The 16,210-nt window shown below is 45.0% G+C and overlaps 3 protein-coding genes across 4 annotated transcripts in view; 1 reads left to right on the top strand and 2 right to left on the bottom strand.

Moving 5' to 3' along the window:
* Nucleotides 1–1,104: 1,104 nt before the first annotated feature.
* c10h8orf82 (chromosome 10 C8orf82 homolog) lies at nucleotides 1,105–7,218 on the bottom strand. The gene is made up of 4 exons (XM_039002767.1): nucleotides 6,862–7,218; nucleotides 6,725–6,773; nucleotides 2,275–2,436; nucleotides 1,105–2,132 (listed from the first exon to the last, which is right to left on the bottom strand). Exons 1-4 carry the CDS (start codon nucleotides 7,030–7,032, stop codon nucleotides 1,786–1,788), a joined length of 729 nt encoding a protein of 242 aa, XP_038858695.1. The 5' UTR covers nucleotides 7,033–7,218; the 3' UTR covers nucleotides 1,105–1,785.
* A 586-nt stretch (nucleotides 7,219–7,804) lies between these two features.
* si:ch211-191a24.4 (uncharacterized protein LOC100150331 homolog) lies at nucleotides 7,805–12,092 on the top strand. Of its 2 annotated transcripts, none has more exons than XM_039001992.1 (5): nucleotides 7,805–8,236; nucleotides 8,647–8,761; nucleotides 8,884–9,005; nucleotides 10,588–10,748; nucleotides 10,977–12,092. In XM_039001992.1, exons 2-5 carry the CDS (start codon nucleotides 8,649–8,651, stop codon nucleotides 11,484–11,486), a joined length of 906 nt encoding a protein of 301 aa, XP_038857920.1. In that variant the 5' UTR covers nucleotides 7,805–8,236; nucleotides 8,647–8,648; the 3' UTR covers nucleotides 11,487–12,092. The 2 variants fall into 2 exon arrangements, with proteins under 2 accessions (XP_038857920.1, XP_038857919.1); XM_039001991.1 differs by having other exon boundaries at nucleotides 7,805–8,331.
* An 892-nt stretch (nucleotides 12,093–12,984) lies between these two features.
* LOC120054318 (PH domain leucine-rich repeat protein phosphatase 1-like) overlaps nucleotides 12,985–16,210 on the bottom strand; it is a 68,500-nt gene continuing 65,274 nt past the window's right edge. Inside the window, exons 17-18 of the mRNA XM_039001732.1 lie at nucleotides 15,161–16,140; nucleotides 12,985–15,007 (exon numbers count right to left, since the gene is read on the bottom strand). Coding sequence (XP_038857660.1) covers nucleotides 14,356–15,007; nucleotides 15,161–16,140 — 1,632 coding nt within the window. The 3' untranslated portion in view covers nucleotides 12,985–14,355. The remainder of the gene's footprint in view (nucleotides 15,008–15,160; nucleotides 16,141–16,210) is intronic.

Here is a 16,210-nt window from a genome sequence, read left to right as displayed (position 1 = left end):
GCCTACGCATGATATACATAGGATTGCGTCCAAAAACGCATCCTATTACCTATAGTGCACTATTAAGGGGTATAGCCAATAGTGACTTTTGGGATGTGAGACAGTGTTACAATATTTTTTGAAACATTGATCGTTGGAACATAGGGTGACATGAAATGGGTACATGATGTGTCAATTGCGTTGACATCAACCTAATAACTGCCAGTAAACTTCATAACCTGTCTCCTGGCCCTGTGTCAACAAGCTCACATCGCAAACGTTGCCCCATTGGTCACCAATTCATCCCACACATTAAGCCAATAGATAGGGATATTTTAGTGTAATTTGTAGACCAGAGACAAGGGTAAATGATACAATGAAAGTTAGAAAATAAACCAACATTATATATTATGAAACCATCTGCTGTAAAACCCATATGGATTTATGCAACAGCTTTAGTATGAGTGGGCTATGATATCCCCCAATGACCATAAACTGCATACTTGAGGAACCATAGGGAAGAAGGACATTGAGAAATCATGGCTCTAAACAGATGGGAACAAAACTGAGGAACTAATGGATGTAAGTGAGTCAGTTCTTTTTCATTCAACTACTGTAATTGTACTGTGATTTACACAGTGGTATATAGACCCCCCCACCCAGAGAGTGTCCTCCTTGCAAAGCATTACACCATAATAAAACATTTATAAAGGCATTCAGTGTGTGCCGATGCATTTTAATCATCATAAAAATATGTTTCATTCTTATCCAGTCAATACAAATTCAAGGGTTCCCTCTAGAGGTTTTTATTCTCGTAGCAGAGGCCCCAAAAGTAGTAGTTTATAAATTGTTGGTCCACTATCTACAGAACCTACTGGCACATCAGCTATTAGTAGATAAACAGCTGAGGCTGCATCCCAAATGGCACAATACTCCCTACATAGGGAATAGGTTGCCATTTGAGACAACCTTAGTGTCATTGGTTGAATTTCTGTGGCCACTGCAAAGGCATATTTCACAACACTGCATAGTATTTCTTTCAGGAGGTCCTTGTAACCCAAAACTCACCGGTTTCATTCTCATGGACAGATACACGTAACATACAGATACACGTAACATAAATAGTTGTAGCATTTGTCGACAGACTTTAATTTTTTTCTGATTTTTCTTTACTGATCATTTGGACAACTCACAATTTCACATCTTTAGAATTTCTGAATGGGAGGGGACATTTGGCCCATAGACTTGCCCAACACTGGCTGAGAGTTTCCGTTTAGAAGAGTGGAGACTTCGCTAGTATATTTTCTAATAAGTCGCCTCCAAGAACTCGATCGAGCATCTGACACAATTATGCAAGATGTTACTTCTGCCGAGATTACATTCACTAGACAGTGCAAACAGAGGCAAAATGTTTCTAAATTAATGGGTACAACTTGAATTTGTCCAATAGGAGGAACTGATTATTAGCATTTTCTGACTGTTAGAATTTGCATGCTCCTGACCCATTTGGGCCAAAATATCATTACCGTTTTGATTAATGATGTGCACTGTTCTGAATATCACAGGTAGTAATGTAACAAATATACATAACCACTCGTCGTCTACATCCCAAATGGCACCCTATACCCTACAAAGTTCACTACTTTTGAACAGTGCCCTATCTACTCTGGTCAAAAGTAGTACACTATATAGGGAATAGGGTTCCATTTGGAACATAACCATCATGTCCACTCTATATATTGCCTTTCAATTGGCAACTTTCGGGTATTCATCTTCTGCCTTCTGAATACAGCAGTGTTATTCTGATCAGCCCATCCCTCCCTCCTCTTCAGGGGGGAAACATCCTGCCAGTTCATTAGTCAGTGTGTGCTGTTGTCCCGCCCACAAGAAGTGTGTGGGCTGTTCTGATTGGCGTTGTTGAAGTGGGTACAGGAAGAAGGGGCTGAGCTCTATGGCGAGGGCAGAGCGCACCAGGCCGACGCCCCCCAGGCGCTCAGAGCAGGGGTGGTAGACACGCCCAGTCCCAGGATGCATGTAGAGAGACTTTGGACGGAACTTGACGGCCAGCTTGTCACCGCCCCAACAGAACGACAGTAGCTCTGGGGCTCCTCCTGTCCCCACATCTGTCAACGTACCCCCAGCGGTCTCTGTCCCTGTAGAACAGACAGATAGTTTGTCCTAGCTTCTGCTTGCTCTTTGGGGTTTATACAGGGTTAATGCAAAAGCACTTCGTGACAACTGATGATGTAAAATGGCTTTATAAATAAATGTGATTGATTGGTTGATTGACTATACCCCCAGCGGCGGGCATCAAGTGGGTGAACACCAGCGGACGGTCGTCACAGCGCAGGAAGTTTCTCTCGCGGCCACACAGGGACAGGAAGGGGAAGTCGTCCTGGTACCGCCCACTCTCGTTCCTACGGAGACGGGTGAAGAAGAACACCAGGAAGTGCTTATCTGAAAACAGAGAGAGAAAGAGAGAGGGGGGAGAGAGCGAGAGGGGGGAAAATAGAAACACAACCACTGCATAAAACACAATAAGAGTTCATTCTTACTATAAATCAAGTTACACTAACTACACTTAGCCTAGATAACACTGCTCCTGCTCTCAAAATACACTACATGACCAAACGTATGTGGACACCTGCTCGTCGAACATCTCATTCCAAAATCATGAGCATTAATATGGAGTTGGTCCCCCTTTGCTGCAATAACAGCATCCACTCTTCTGGGAAGGCTTTCCACTATATGTTGGAACATTGTTGCAGAAACTTGCTTCCATTCAGCCACAAAAGCATTAGTGAGGTCGGGCACTGATGTGGTGCGATTAGACCTGGCTCGCAGTCAGCGTTCCAAATCATCCCAAAGGTGTTTGATGGAGTTGAGGTCAGGGCTCTGTGCAGGCCAGTCAAGTTCTTCCACAATGATCTCAACAAACCATTTCTGTATGGACCTTGCTTTGTGTACAGGGGCATTGTCATGCTGAAACAGGAAAGGGCCTTCCCCAAACCGTTGCCACAAAGTTGGAAGCACAGAATCGTCTAGAACGTAATTGTATGCTGTAGCGTTAAGATTTTCTCCACTAGGGTCTAGCCCGAACCATGAAAAACAGCCCCAGACCATTTTCCTCCTCCACCAAACTTTACAGTTGGCACTATGCATTTGGGCAGGTAGCGTTCTCCTGGCATCCGCCAAATCCAGATTTGTCCTTCGGACTGCCAGATATTGAAGTGATTCATCACTCGAGAGAACGCATTTCCACTGCTCCAGAGTCCAATGGCGGCGGGCTGTACACCACTCCAGCCGACGCTTGGCATTGGCCATGGTGATCTCAGGCTTGTGTGGCTGCTCGGCCATAGAAACCCATTTCATGATGCTCCCGACTAACAGTTCTGCTGATGTTGCTACCAGAGGCAGTTTGGAACTCGGTAGTGAGTGTTGTAACCGAGGACAGACGATTTTTACGTGCTTCAGCACTCTGCGGGTGCGTTCTGTGAGCTTGTGTGGCCTACCATTTCGCGGCTGAGCTGTTGTTGCTCCTTGACGTTTCCACTTCACAATAACAGCACTTACAGTTGACCGGGGCAGCTCTAGCAGGTCAGACATTTGGCGAACTGAGTTGTTGGAAAGGTGGCATCCTATGACGGTGCCATGTTGAAAGTGACTGAGCTCTTCAGTAAGGCCATTCTACTGCCAATGTTTTCCTATGGAGACTGCATGGATGTGTGCTCGAATTTATACACCTCTCAGCAACGGGTGTGGCTGAAATGGCCGAATCAACTAATTTGAAGGGTTGTCCACATACTTTTGTGTGCATATATATATATATATGTGTGTGTGTTCCCCAATATGTGCAGCATGTACACTACCATTCAAAAGTTTGGGGTCACTTAGAAATGTCCTTGTTTTTGAAAGAAAAACTATTTTTTTGTCCATTAAGCCTGTAATCGAACAACAGTTTTCAGCTGTGCTAACATAATTGCAAAAGGGTTTTCTAATGATCAATTAGCCTTTTAAAATGATAAACTTGGATTAGCTAACACAACGTGCCATTGGAACACAGGAGTGATGGTTACTCATAATGGGCCTCTGTACGCCTATGAAGATGTTCCATTAAAATCAGCTGTTTCCAGCTACAATAGTCATTTAAAACATTAACAATGTCTACACTGTATTTCTGATCAATTTTATGTTATTTTAATGGACAAAAAAAAAAGTGCTTTTCTTTCAAAAACAAGGACATTTCTAAGTGACCCCAAACTTTTGAACGGTAGTGTATATATAGTGTGTTCCCCAATATGTGCAGCATGTACATATAGTGTGTTCCTCAATATGTGAAGCATGTATATATAATATGTGCAGCATGTATATATAGTATGTGCAGTTGAAGTCGGAAGTTTACATACACTTAGGTTGGAGTCATTAAAACTCGTTTTTCAACCACTCCACAAATTTCTTGTCAACAAACTATAGTTTTGGCAAGTCGGTTAATACATCTACTTTGTGCATGACACAAGTAATTTTTCCAACAATTTTTTAGACAGATTATTTCACTTATAATTCACTGTATCACAATTCCAGTGGGTCAGAAGTTTACAATACACCAAGTTGACTGCCTTTAAACAGCTTGGAAAATTCCAGAAAATTATGTCATGGCTTTAGAAGCTTCTGATAAATTATGTCAATTAGCCTGAGTCAATTGGAGGTGTAACTGTGGATGTTTTCAAGGCCTACCTTCAAACTCAGTGCCTCTTTGCTTCACATCATGGGAAAATCAAAAGAAATCAACCAAGACCTAAAAAAAAAAAAATAGTAGACCTCCACAAGTCTGGTTCATCCTTGTCTGGTTCATCCAAACGCCTGAAGGTACCATGTTCATCTGTACAAACAATAGTAGGCAAGTATAAACACCATGGGAACACGCAGCCGTCATACCACTCAGGAAGGAGACGCATTCTGTCTCCTAGAGATGAACGTACTTTGGTGCGAAAAGTGCAAATCAATCCCAGAACAGCAGCAAAGGACCTTGTGAAGACGCTGGAGGAAACAGGTACAAAAGTATCTATATCCACAGTAAAACGAGTCCTATATCGACATAACCTGAAAGGCTACTCAGCAAGGAAGAAGCCACTGCGCCAAAATTGCCATAAAAAAGCCAGACTACGTTTTGCAGCTGCACATGGGGACAAAGATCGTACTTTTTTGAGAAATGTCCTCTGGTCTGAAAACAAAAATAGAACTGTTTGGCCATAATGACCATTGCTATGTTTGGAGGAAAAAGGGGGAGGCTTGCAAGCTGAAGAACACCATCCCAAACGTGAAGCACGGGGGTAGCATCATCATGTTGTGGGGGTGCTTTGCTGCAGGAGGGACTGGTGCACTTCACAAAATAGATGGCATCATGAGGTAGGAAAATGATGTAGATATATTGAAGCAACATCTCAAGATATCAGTCAGGAAGTTAAAGCTTGGTCGCAAATGGGTCTTCCAAAATGGACAATGACCCCAAGCATACTTCCAAAGTTGTGGCAACATGGCCTAAGGACAGCAAAGTCAAGGTATTGGAGTGGCCATCACAAAGCCCTGACCTCAATCCTAAAGAAAATTTGTGGTCAGAACTGAAAAAGCGTGTGCGAGCAAGGAGGCCTACAAACCTGACTCAGTTACACCATCTCTGTCAAGAGGAATGGGCCAAAATTCACCCAACTGATTGTGGGAAGCTTGTGGAAAGCTACCCGAAACATTTGACCCAAGTTAAACAATATAAAGGCAATGCAACCAAATACTAATTGAGTGTATGTAAACTTCTGACGCACTGGGAATGTGATGAAAGAAATAAAAGCTGAAATAGATCATTCTCTCTACTATTATTCTGACATTTCACATTCTTAAAATAAAGTGGTGATCCAAACTGACCTAAGACATGGAATTTTTACAAGGATTAAATGTCAGGAATTGTGAAAAACTGAGTTTAAATGTATTTGCCTGAGGTGTATGTAAACTTCCGACTTCAACCGTATATATAGTATGTGCGGCATGTCTATATAGTATGTGCGGCATGTCTATATAGTACGTGCGGCATGTCTATATAGTACGTGCGGCATGTCTATATAGTACGTGCGGCATGTCTATATAGTACGTGCGGCATGTCTATATAGTACGTGCGGCATGTATGCCTGAAAGCTGTACAACAGATGCAACAGTTTATCCACATTTAAAATTGCATCCCAAATGGCACCCTATTCCATACATACAGTAGTGCACTAATTTTGTGTCCTGGTCAGAATTAGTGCACTACATAGGGGATAGGGTGTACCATTAGCATGCTCAGTGTTCTGCCATTGAGTACAGGTTCTGGCCTTAACCCTGAGCATACACTACATCACCTCCATATGTTCTCTAGGTGGGAGCTGAACGCCAAACACAGGGGGTGTTGTGGGAAGCAGGCAACCCCCACCACACACACACACGCTTACAGTAATGCTTGGCACATGACATAAGACTATACTGAGGCTCAGCTTGTGTAGTAGCAGGGATAATCATGTTTACTACAGAATATGAAGACTGAATAATGAAGGTCATCACAGCATCTCATATATAACAACGGGCAGAGATAAGATAACCGACAGGTTGTCTAATTTCATGTCAATGTTACCTTTGTAAGAGGGTCATTTTTACATCTGGAAAGAGGTAACTAGACTGCTCTGTGTGTGTGTGTGTGTGTGTGTGTGTGTACTTTAAATACCTTTGAAACACGTGACAAAGTTTTTCACTTTAGTGTCATCAAGGAACAGCTGTGGTAAAAACAGAAGTTTAGTTAACTTATCACTGCAACGAAACAATTTCACAATTTAGTTGTATTTTTTTGTGTAAGACATTCACCTGTCCTTGGTGGTCAATGTAGTAGAAGTATTCCCGAATGCGCGGTTCGGGGCTCTGGCCTTGTATGTAGGTGACGTTAGTACGTGTACCAAACTGGGTTACAAACCGCACTACACTGAGGTACCGCAACACCCTCTGCCCACTGTTGACAACCACAGCCCCGCACAACATACTGAAACGACCCGGTAGAACGATTGGACTTTTGTTCAACTATGATCAGTGTCCTCCGTGCAGCGTTAAAAACATGGCACATACAACCGATGTACAGACTTCAAACGTGAGTGTAAATATATTAGCTGACCTGTCCGTATCCAACTGATAACGTGATGTTATGAAGCTTTGGTAGCTTACTACCGGAAGCGCAGCTTTCTATGGCGGTTGGACAAATCCCTTTCATAAAGCTAGCTACTGCTACCAAGTGGATACATTAAGAAATACACCTAATACATTGTTACAAAAATACCTACTGTACTTTCAGGAACAAAGTATCTGTTCTTCATTTTCTCCCGAGCCTTTAAATATGTCAATTTACAAATGCAAATTGCTGGATTTATTGCGAGAAAATAGACTATTTAAATATAGGCTATTGAAAAAGTATTTATTACAGTATTTATTACACTCCCTGGCTCTGTTCCATAAAGATTGGCCTACACAGCATGACTACATGAATACCAAAAAAGGCCAACTTCATACCACCAATAAATCTAATGATAAGAGTCATACTTTTAATATAACATTATACAGGCATTCAGTGACAACAGTGGCGTAGTGTGCCCATAAACAAATCTTGACAATTGTCATTGAAATTCAACCGCACAGTAGGTCTATGCATACAAACGACCTCATCTTCTCATATAAGACATTCCAAGGGTTGAATTAATGGAGTCAAAGCAACATTCTGGACACCCAATCAGAAGCTTCATTCGCGGAGATGGGACGAAGAGGACAAAGCGCCCGATTCAGACGTACTGGTCATTGCTTGGTCAGAGACAAATTCCGTGTTAAAAACAACTGGAAACTCGGGAAAAAAACGAGCGCCGACTGGGAAAAATAGATTTGAACGGTCATCAATCTCGGAATTCCAACTCGGGCCACTTACTGGAGCTTCGACTTTACAACCTGAAGATCATGATTTGACCTCGTTTTTTCCCGAGTTCCCAGTTGTTTTCAACGCGACTAGAGTCCCCAAAGCTGTCATTGTCAACAACCATCATAAACACACTGCTGATGAGACGCCATTCTACTTTGCTGTCTCCTCCATAGACATTAAAACTCTCATGATACAGTTTCTTCTCCTCCACCTGTCTTATTCGAGCGAGAGGTTTCCGCCTTTACTTCTTCTCTGGTGGGTGGAGTCGGTCACCTGAACAACAAGGTAGGACATATTTCTTGGCTGAGCGAACAGATCTCCACAAAAATGTTTACATTTTCGGATTCATAGTTCACCAAACGGAATCACCTCAACTGCCAGTAAGTTTTTGTTTTTCGATTGATATAGCATTTACCCTACTTGTGTCCCCCTTTATGGTAGTTTGGTTACTTACAGTTGAAACTGTTCACAGTTCAGAGCGTAAATGGCTGTGGTCTCCGAGAATCATACGTTTTTGAGACTTATGAAATGTTTTTACTTTCAGGCCTAATCTGAATCACAGGCTACAGCCATTCTATTTCACTGCATTTTCTTTTTACACAATCTGTGGTTTGCCACAGTGGCTCTGTTCAAAGGTCGGGGTTGTATGGCGCGTTTATGACATTTGGTGACACATTGGGTGTTTTTCCGTGCAGTTATGAGCCAGCCGCACAGAGGGCAAAGGGGGAGAAACGGTGGTCTCCACGAGCATCGGGAACACAGGCCACGACGGGAGCAGCAGCACAATGCTAGACAACCATCAAGCGACAGGTGTGTTCACACGCAGTCACTAGGCATCTATGGTGACAGACTGCATGATGTAGCCTGTCTGCCACCCCTAAGAGCTGGTTGTAGGAGAGAGAAGCACTTCAACCCTCTCTCTCCCCCCTCAGGTCCTCTTCTCAGCCTCCATATTACAGGGACTCCACACCCCCTCTTAAACATGTGCGGCACCAAGAAGCCCCAGGAGAGGATCATAATGGGTCCAAATGCACCAATATCTGCTCTAGGAGAGGTATGTAATGTTAGTGTCTTAGATTGGGACAGAGAGTAGAGAGAGAGAAACAATTGGGTGGAGAAAGTGAGTCACAATAGACAGACTGTCATACCTGTGACGGGGAAGTAATTGCCTGTGTGGTTAGCTGAACACTGCATCACACAAACAGTCAGTCATAGTGTCAGGATTTAGTTTCCCTTTCTTCACCTAAACTACGCCTACACCCGCCCAGCGATACTACTACCCCATGACATAGTTCTCCCTCTCCTAATACTGGTCAGACCGGTTCTCACCTAGGCTAGTAAAACTGCACTTTACTCGCTTTGCTGTTTTAACACGCACACACCACCTGTTGCTTTGATTTGAGCAGAGAAATGTGATCAGCTGATTATGGGAGAAAGGTGATAAATATAAAGGAAGTCACACTAATTATGCTCCCAAACATTTAATGAAGATAGCCCAATTGGTAAAAGACCAAGTCCATATTATGGGAAGAACAGCTCAAATAAGCAAAGAGAACTGACAGTCCACCATTACTTTAAGACATGAAGGTCCGTCAATCTGGAAAAGTGCAGTCGCAAAAACCATCAAGCACTATGGCTCTGAGGACCACCACAGGAAAGGAAGACCCAGAGTTCTCTGCTGCAGAGGATACGTTCATTAGTTACCAGCCTCAGAAATTGCAGCCCAAATAAATGCATCGGAGTTCAAGTAACAGACACATCTCAACATCAACTGTTCAGAGGAGACTGCGTGAATCAGGCCTTCATGGTCGAATTGCTGCAAAGAAACCACTACTAAAGGACACCAATAAGAAGAAGAGATTTGCTTGGGACAAGAAACACGAGCAATGGACATTAGACCGGTGGAAAGTCCAAATTTGAGATTTTTGGTTCCAACCGCCGTGTCTTTGTGAGACGCAGAGTAGGTGAATGGATGATCTTTGCATGTGTCATTCCCACTGAAGCATAGAGGTGGTGTGATGGTTCTTTGCCGGTGACACTGTCAGTTTTTATTTAGAATTTAAGGCACACTTAACCAGCATGGCTACCACAGCATTCTGCAGCGATACGCCATCCCATTTGGTTTGCGCTTAGTGGGACTATCAATTGTTTTTCAACAGGACAATGACCCAAAACACACCTCCAGGCTATGTAAGGGCTATTTGACCAAGAAGGAGAGTGATGGAATGCTGCATCAGATGACCTGGACTCCACAATCATCTGACCTCAACCCAATTGAGATGGTTTGGGATGAGTTTGACCGCAGAGTGAAGGAAACAAGTGTTCAGCATATGTAAGAACTCCTTCAAGACTGTTGGAAAAGCATTCCAGGTGAAGCTGGTTGAGAGAATGCCAAGCGTGTGCAAAGCTATCAAGGCAAAGGGTGGCTACTTTGAAGAATCTCAAATCTAAAACATATTTTGATTTGTTTAACACTTTTTGGTTACATGATTCCATATGTGTTACTTCATAGTTTGTCTTCACTATTATTCTACAATGTAGAAAATAGTAAAAAGAAAATAAAAACCCTTGAATGAGTAGGTGTCAACTTTTGACTGGTACTGTACATGTGACTAAATAAAAAATCTAATCTATAGGTATCGTGTTGATCTGTTCAGTCCTGACCAACGCCCTGGTCCTGATCTGTGTGGTGGCAGCTCAGATGGTGATGTCAGGCATGTCTGCTATGGGTGGCCTAGCGGGAGGCAGCTTCAACCTTAACACTAACATCCCCTTCGAGGGCCAAGAGCTGCAACAGGTACAAGACAAAAACAAGTGTTGTGTCCCAAATAGTACCCTATATGGTCCACTACTTTTTGAGGTTTATGGTCAAAAGTAGTGCACTATATAGGGTACCATTTGGGATGTAGTCATGGATTTCAAAGATCCTTTGTCATAACACGGTACATTCTATCATAGCGTCTCAAGACAGTTGTCTACATTCCCTGTTATGAAGACCCCACCCTAACACCGTACTTGATTGCAGGTGAGAGACCTGGACATGCAGTACAGCCAGATGAGAGCTCCGGGAATCTACGGGGGCGTGGTATTTGCTCTTGTCTTCGGTGTTGTCTCCCTCTTGTTCGTGGTCTCCGGGAACAAGCCCGCTCACCTGCTGGGCCAGAAGCTGCTGATGGGAGCATTGGTGTTCCAGGGTTTGGGGGCGGTACTCTACGTGGTGGCGGTGGGGCTGTACCTCCACTTTGTCATCCAGGTAAACAGTACAGACGTGTGTAAGAGAAGGGAGAGGCTGTACGCACGTTCAGGTTTAACCTGGATGAACTGTGATGTGGGAGGGGCAGACGCGGCCGTGGCTTTGTTCGGGCTGATCACTGCGATACTCTACACTGCCGGTACGGTGCTCACGTTCCACACGGTGCGCTGGGTCATGGGCTACCTGAAGGATCGCAGGCTACACGAGGAGAGAGATAGACGCCCCCCTACTGCCAGCTCCAACCCACATAGGGCACCACTACGGTCTGATACCGCTCTGTGACGGAGACGCAGGTTGAGCCTGAAATGGCACCCTATTCTCTATAGAGTGCACTACTTTTGATCAGGGCCCATAGGGCTCTGGTCACAATAAACGCCACAGATGAACCCCGGAAGGGACCAAAGTGCTTTTTCACTCGATCCCTTTTCATTAAAACGTTCTGTCCATTTTTGACAGTAATGGGACTTGCAACTACCCACTGGGCAAAGATGTCAGTTCAACATCTAGTTTTGATTTACTTTTGAGATGTCAACAGTTAAATCAACAAAAATGTGAACCATTTAGGTTTAAAGTTGGGTGGAAAAAAGACAAATCGCCCTAACTTTTTGCAAATCCAGTAAGTTTGATGTTGATTCCAATATCATCACATTGAATGTTTTTGTTGAAATGACATGGGAAAAAATGTTGATTCACCCAGTTTGTGCCCAGTGGGTAAGGCGTTTGCTCTGTAAACTTCTGTAAAGCATGGATTTGATATGAATTCCTTTTTAACTGCAACATGAATGACCCACTGATCTCACAGACTGGTCTTGTTATTCATCAATAAAACTTTTGTATGTGTGTGTATATAGAGGTTGCATGTAAATAAACCTTTACATTTATCTGCCACTCAAGCTTGATTATTTTGTATTTTCTAGTAAAACTCAAACCTTTGGCTTACAATACAATACATGCCATGATGCCACCATGTCAGACTGGCTAACATTTCAGAGGTGTGATACAGTACATCAGTTATCCTGCTAGGGGCAGAAGTGCTCCATATAACCACTCCATCCCCTCCCCAGTCCTGTCCCGGTTACTGGGCCACTTTGAATTTGAAGGTCGAGACTGACTGAACAACAAATCACCTGGCATAATAAATAACTACTCATTATTATTTGTAGATCAGTCAATTTACCCATGATACATTACGGTTTTGACGCTCTCGAACACGGCCACCATCTCTCCGGCAGTGTCCCCAGGCAGCATGCCAGCTATGACATTACAATGGATCTTCTCTGCACTGATGTCACAATGAGTCACTCAGAATTTTTTGTGCATTCAAAACAACTGGGAACTCAGAAAATACAAGGTCAAGATGTCAGTGGAGGTAAAGGCTCCACCTCCCCCGAAGTCTGAGATTTCTGAGTCCCAGTTGTTTTGAACGCTGCAATTCTGCTGTGAAGTAACAATCTGTCTTTATGACATCATACACAACATTCTGCAATGTTAGGTAATGGTGACTGGAACAATGATATCACAATTGCACCTGCAGCCTTGACCTCTGACCTCAATGGAATATGATATTGAGTGGAGTTAGTTGCATCACAGACATTCCAAGCAGTGTGGAAGTAATAATAAATCATACATTTTAGTTTAAGCTCTTTCAAGACACCCAAAGTCACTTTACAGTGATTGCACTGCAGTCTTCTTTTCACACACACCATCACTGCTGCCCCTTCCTATGGTTCGTACGAGGCTATCCCCTTCCCACCTCTCCCAAAACAAGCTAACAACCTTATGATTATTTGAAAATTTAGATTTATTATAGAAAAAGTAGCTTTCCTGTGTGATTAGCTTAGATACAACAATGCCTTTGTTGAAGTGAGTTCATTAGATCACATAGGCCCCACACATTCATTGAGCTGCATAATACCAGTATTCCCACCCCTTTCCAGTGTTCTCCCCAGTCCTTATACTTCTACCTATGCCCCCCCGTCAATCTCTCCCTCCCTCCTTTCCTCAGACATCTGTCTGTGTCAACAATCTTCTGAAATAAAAAAAGTATTTTCTCTTAGAGAAGATTAGTACACGTCAATTATTAGGTCACACTTAAGAGTATGCAACTCCTAGGATTTAGTTTGTCTCTCAGCATCAGTCTACTTTAGAGGCCTACAGGCAACCATACACAGTCTGTGTCCCAAATAGCAACCAATTCCCTATATAGTGAACTACTTTTGACCAGGGCTCTGTAATAGGGAACAGGGTGCCATTAGGGAGGGAGCCACAGTCAGGCTGCCTTGCTGGCAGAAAGAAAACAGCTCTCTAGCAATAATAGTCCAGTCAGTCTAGCAGAATGTATCATTCAGATTTATAATAGTTCAGTCAGTCTAGCATAATGTATCATTCAGCTTTATAATAGTTCAGTCAGTCTAGCAGAATGTATCATTCAGATTTATAATAGTTCAGTCAGTCTAGCAGAATGTATCATTCAGCTTTATAATAGTTCAGTCAGTCTAGCAGAATGTATCATTCAGCTTTATAATAGTCCAGTCAGTCTAGCAGAATGTATCATTCAGCTTTATAATAGTCCAGTCAGTTTAGCAGAATGTATCATTCAGCTTTATAATAGTCCAGTCAGTCTAGCAGAATGTATCATTCAGCTTTATAATAGTTCAGTCAGTTTAGCAGAATATATCATTCAGCTTTATAATTAGTTCAAATAAAAGTCTCTGCATAAAAAAAGTGCTTAATCAATTCCTACATTCATCACAAAATATGATAAAAAATTTATTAATTATATTAACTTGAACTTTGTGAAGCAAGTAAATAATGCCTGTGTTTATAAAAATGCATTGTATTTCCTGGGGTCATATAGTTAGGAATATAAAATGATAACAGAATAAAACAACTATTGCTGGCCATTAGCAGGTATGAGGCATCTTCAGGACAGTCTTCAGGAGGGTCGGTGTGTTTTGCGGGGGGCTGTGCATGTTTCCCCCGTAACTCCTCAATCTCTGATCCCATTCATTGGGATATTGAACAGCGTGTCATTTGGGACACACCCATACAGGAACTCCTCTCCAGACATTCTATAATAGCCGTAGCAGGGATTCTTCACAGGCGCGGTCTAATGTGCTGTGAAGGGGTTGTACCAGAACGGTCTGGTGAGCTAGAAGGGCGTGACGTAGTATTCTGCTGCAGGCGGTGACTGGGGGTGTGTCTGACTCTGCTCCTGTTGTTGTTTCATGATCTCCCGGATCTCCTCCTCCAGCTCGGGAGGAATGACGAGCTTGTCGTCAGGGTCCGGCTGGGCCGGAGCGTTGAAGTAACCTCCTTGTTTCCGGACGGGAGCGTCGCCCACCTCCTCTATCACATCCTGGCTCCGCCCCTGACACGCCACCGAGCCGTTACCCCGCCCCTTACGCCCCAGAGTCCCACCCAGAGTCCTACTGGCTGAGCTAGAGCCTGAGCCCGCACCTAACTGCGCCTCTCCACCAATCACACACAACCCTGCTCCAGTCTCTCCAGGCCCCACCTCCTGTCCCTGAACAGTGTGTTTGGGTGTTACAGTGTCTGTCTCTACAGCCCTCAGCTCCTCTTCTCCTACAGGGTCAGGGCTAGGGTCAGGGCTGGGCTGATGGTCAGGAAACGGATGAGGGGGGGACGAGGGTGGGGTGGGGGCTGATTGGCAGGAGGGTGGAGGTAAAGGCTCAGGCTGCTGTGTGACAGAGGTGTTAGGGTGTGTGTGAGAGGTGTTAGGGTGTGTGTGAGAGGTGTTAGGGTGTGTGTGAGAGGTGTTAGGGTGTGTGTGCGGGTCAGGGCTGGGGTGTGTGTGCGGGTCAGGGCTGGGGTGTGTGTGCGGGTCAGGGCTGGGGTGTGTGTGCGGGTTGGGGTGTGTGTGCGGGTCGGGGTGTGTGTGCGGGTCAGGGTGTGTGTGCGGGTCAGGGTGTGTGTGCGGGTCAGGGTGTGTGTGCGGGTCAGGGTTGGGGTGTGGGTCAGAGTGTGTGTGCGGGTCAGGGTTGGGGTGTGTGTGCGGGTCAGGGTTGGGGTGTGGGTCGGGGTGTGGGTCAGGGTGTGGGTCAAGGTGTGTGTGTGGGTCAGGGTGTGTGTGTGGGTCAGGGTGTGTGTGTGGGTCAGGGTGTGTGTGTGGGTCAGGGTGTGTGTGTGGGTCAGGCTCAAGGTGTGTGTGGGGTATTGGTATAGAGCTGGCCCGTGCTCTCAGACAGTGTATGTCAGCCTCCACCTCCACTCTGCTCCCATTAGAGAACACCCCAGCTATAGGCTCCTCATCCTCGCTGTCCAGCCCATTGTCAGACAGAGCCCCGGAGTACTGCCTCTGGAACGATGCTCTTCCACCTCCATACACCCCCGCTCCCCGCCCCAGCACCCCCCCGCGACCCCCCAGGGCCCCCACGCCCTTCTCCGTCTGATTGGCTGGCTCGTCCGACGACGCCGTCGACCCCACCTCACTGCTCATCTCCGACGTGCTGACCTCACTGCTGACCTCACTTCCTGTCCCCATCGCCGGAGGCGGTAATGGTAGAGTTCCATCTGCTGAGCCGTAGCCGGGGTGGTGGTGTGTGTTACCAGCGGTGTGTGTGTGTTGTGTTTCCAGGCCGGGGCTGGGTGGGGGTGGTGGGGGCTCACAGCAGCAGCAGTCTTCAGTGATACTCAGCTGCACCACCACAGCACACAGACTGTCAGGACAGCCGTAGCCCTGCGCCAGCGTACACAGCTTCTTGGCTGCTGCTAGGGAGTCTGGGACGTTACGCACTGCCTCCACTGCCTCGCAGGTGGACATGGTATCCCACAAGCCCCGGCTGGCCAGGATGAAGAACTCATCCTGCGGGGTGAGGGTTACCGTGGAGACGTGGGGTCGTGGGGTCACGGCGGGACACAGGAAGGAGTAGCCCATGATCCTGGTGGAGTCCGTCACTCCGTTCACCTTGTTGTCCTGAGGGGAGGGGGGGGGGAGTTAGGACCTCTCAACAGACTCACAGACAGACAAAGACATACAAACAGTA

The sequence above is a fragment of the Salvelinus namaycush genome, chromosome 10 (genome assembly GCF_016432855.1).
Source record: "Salvelinus namaycush isolate Seneca chromosome 10, SaNama_1.0, whole genome shotgun sequence".
Taxonomy (NCBI): domain Eukaryota; kingdom Metazoa; phylum Chordata; class Actinopteri; order Salmoniformes; family Salmonidae; genus Salvelinus; species Salvelinus namaycush.
Note: the sequence above shows the minus strand (reverse complement) of the source record. Positions and strands in the feature narration are given on the sequence as shown.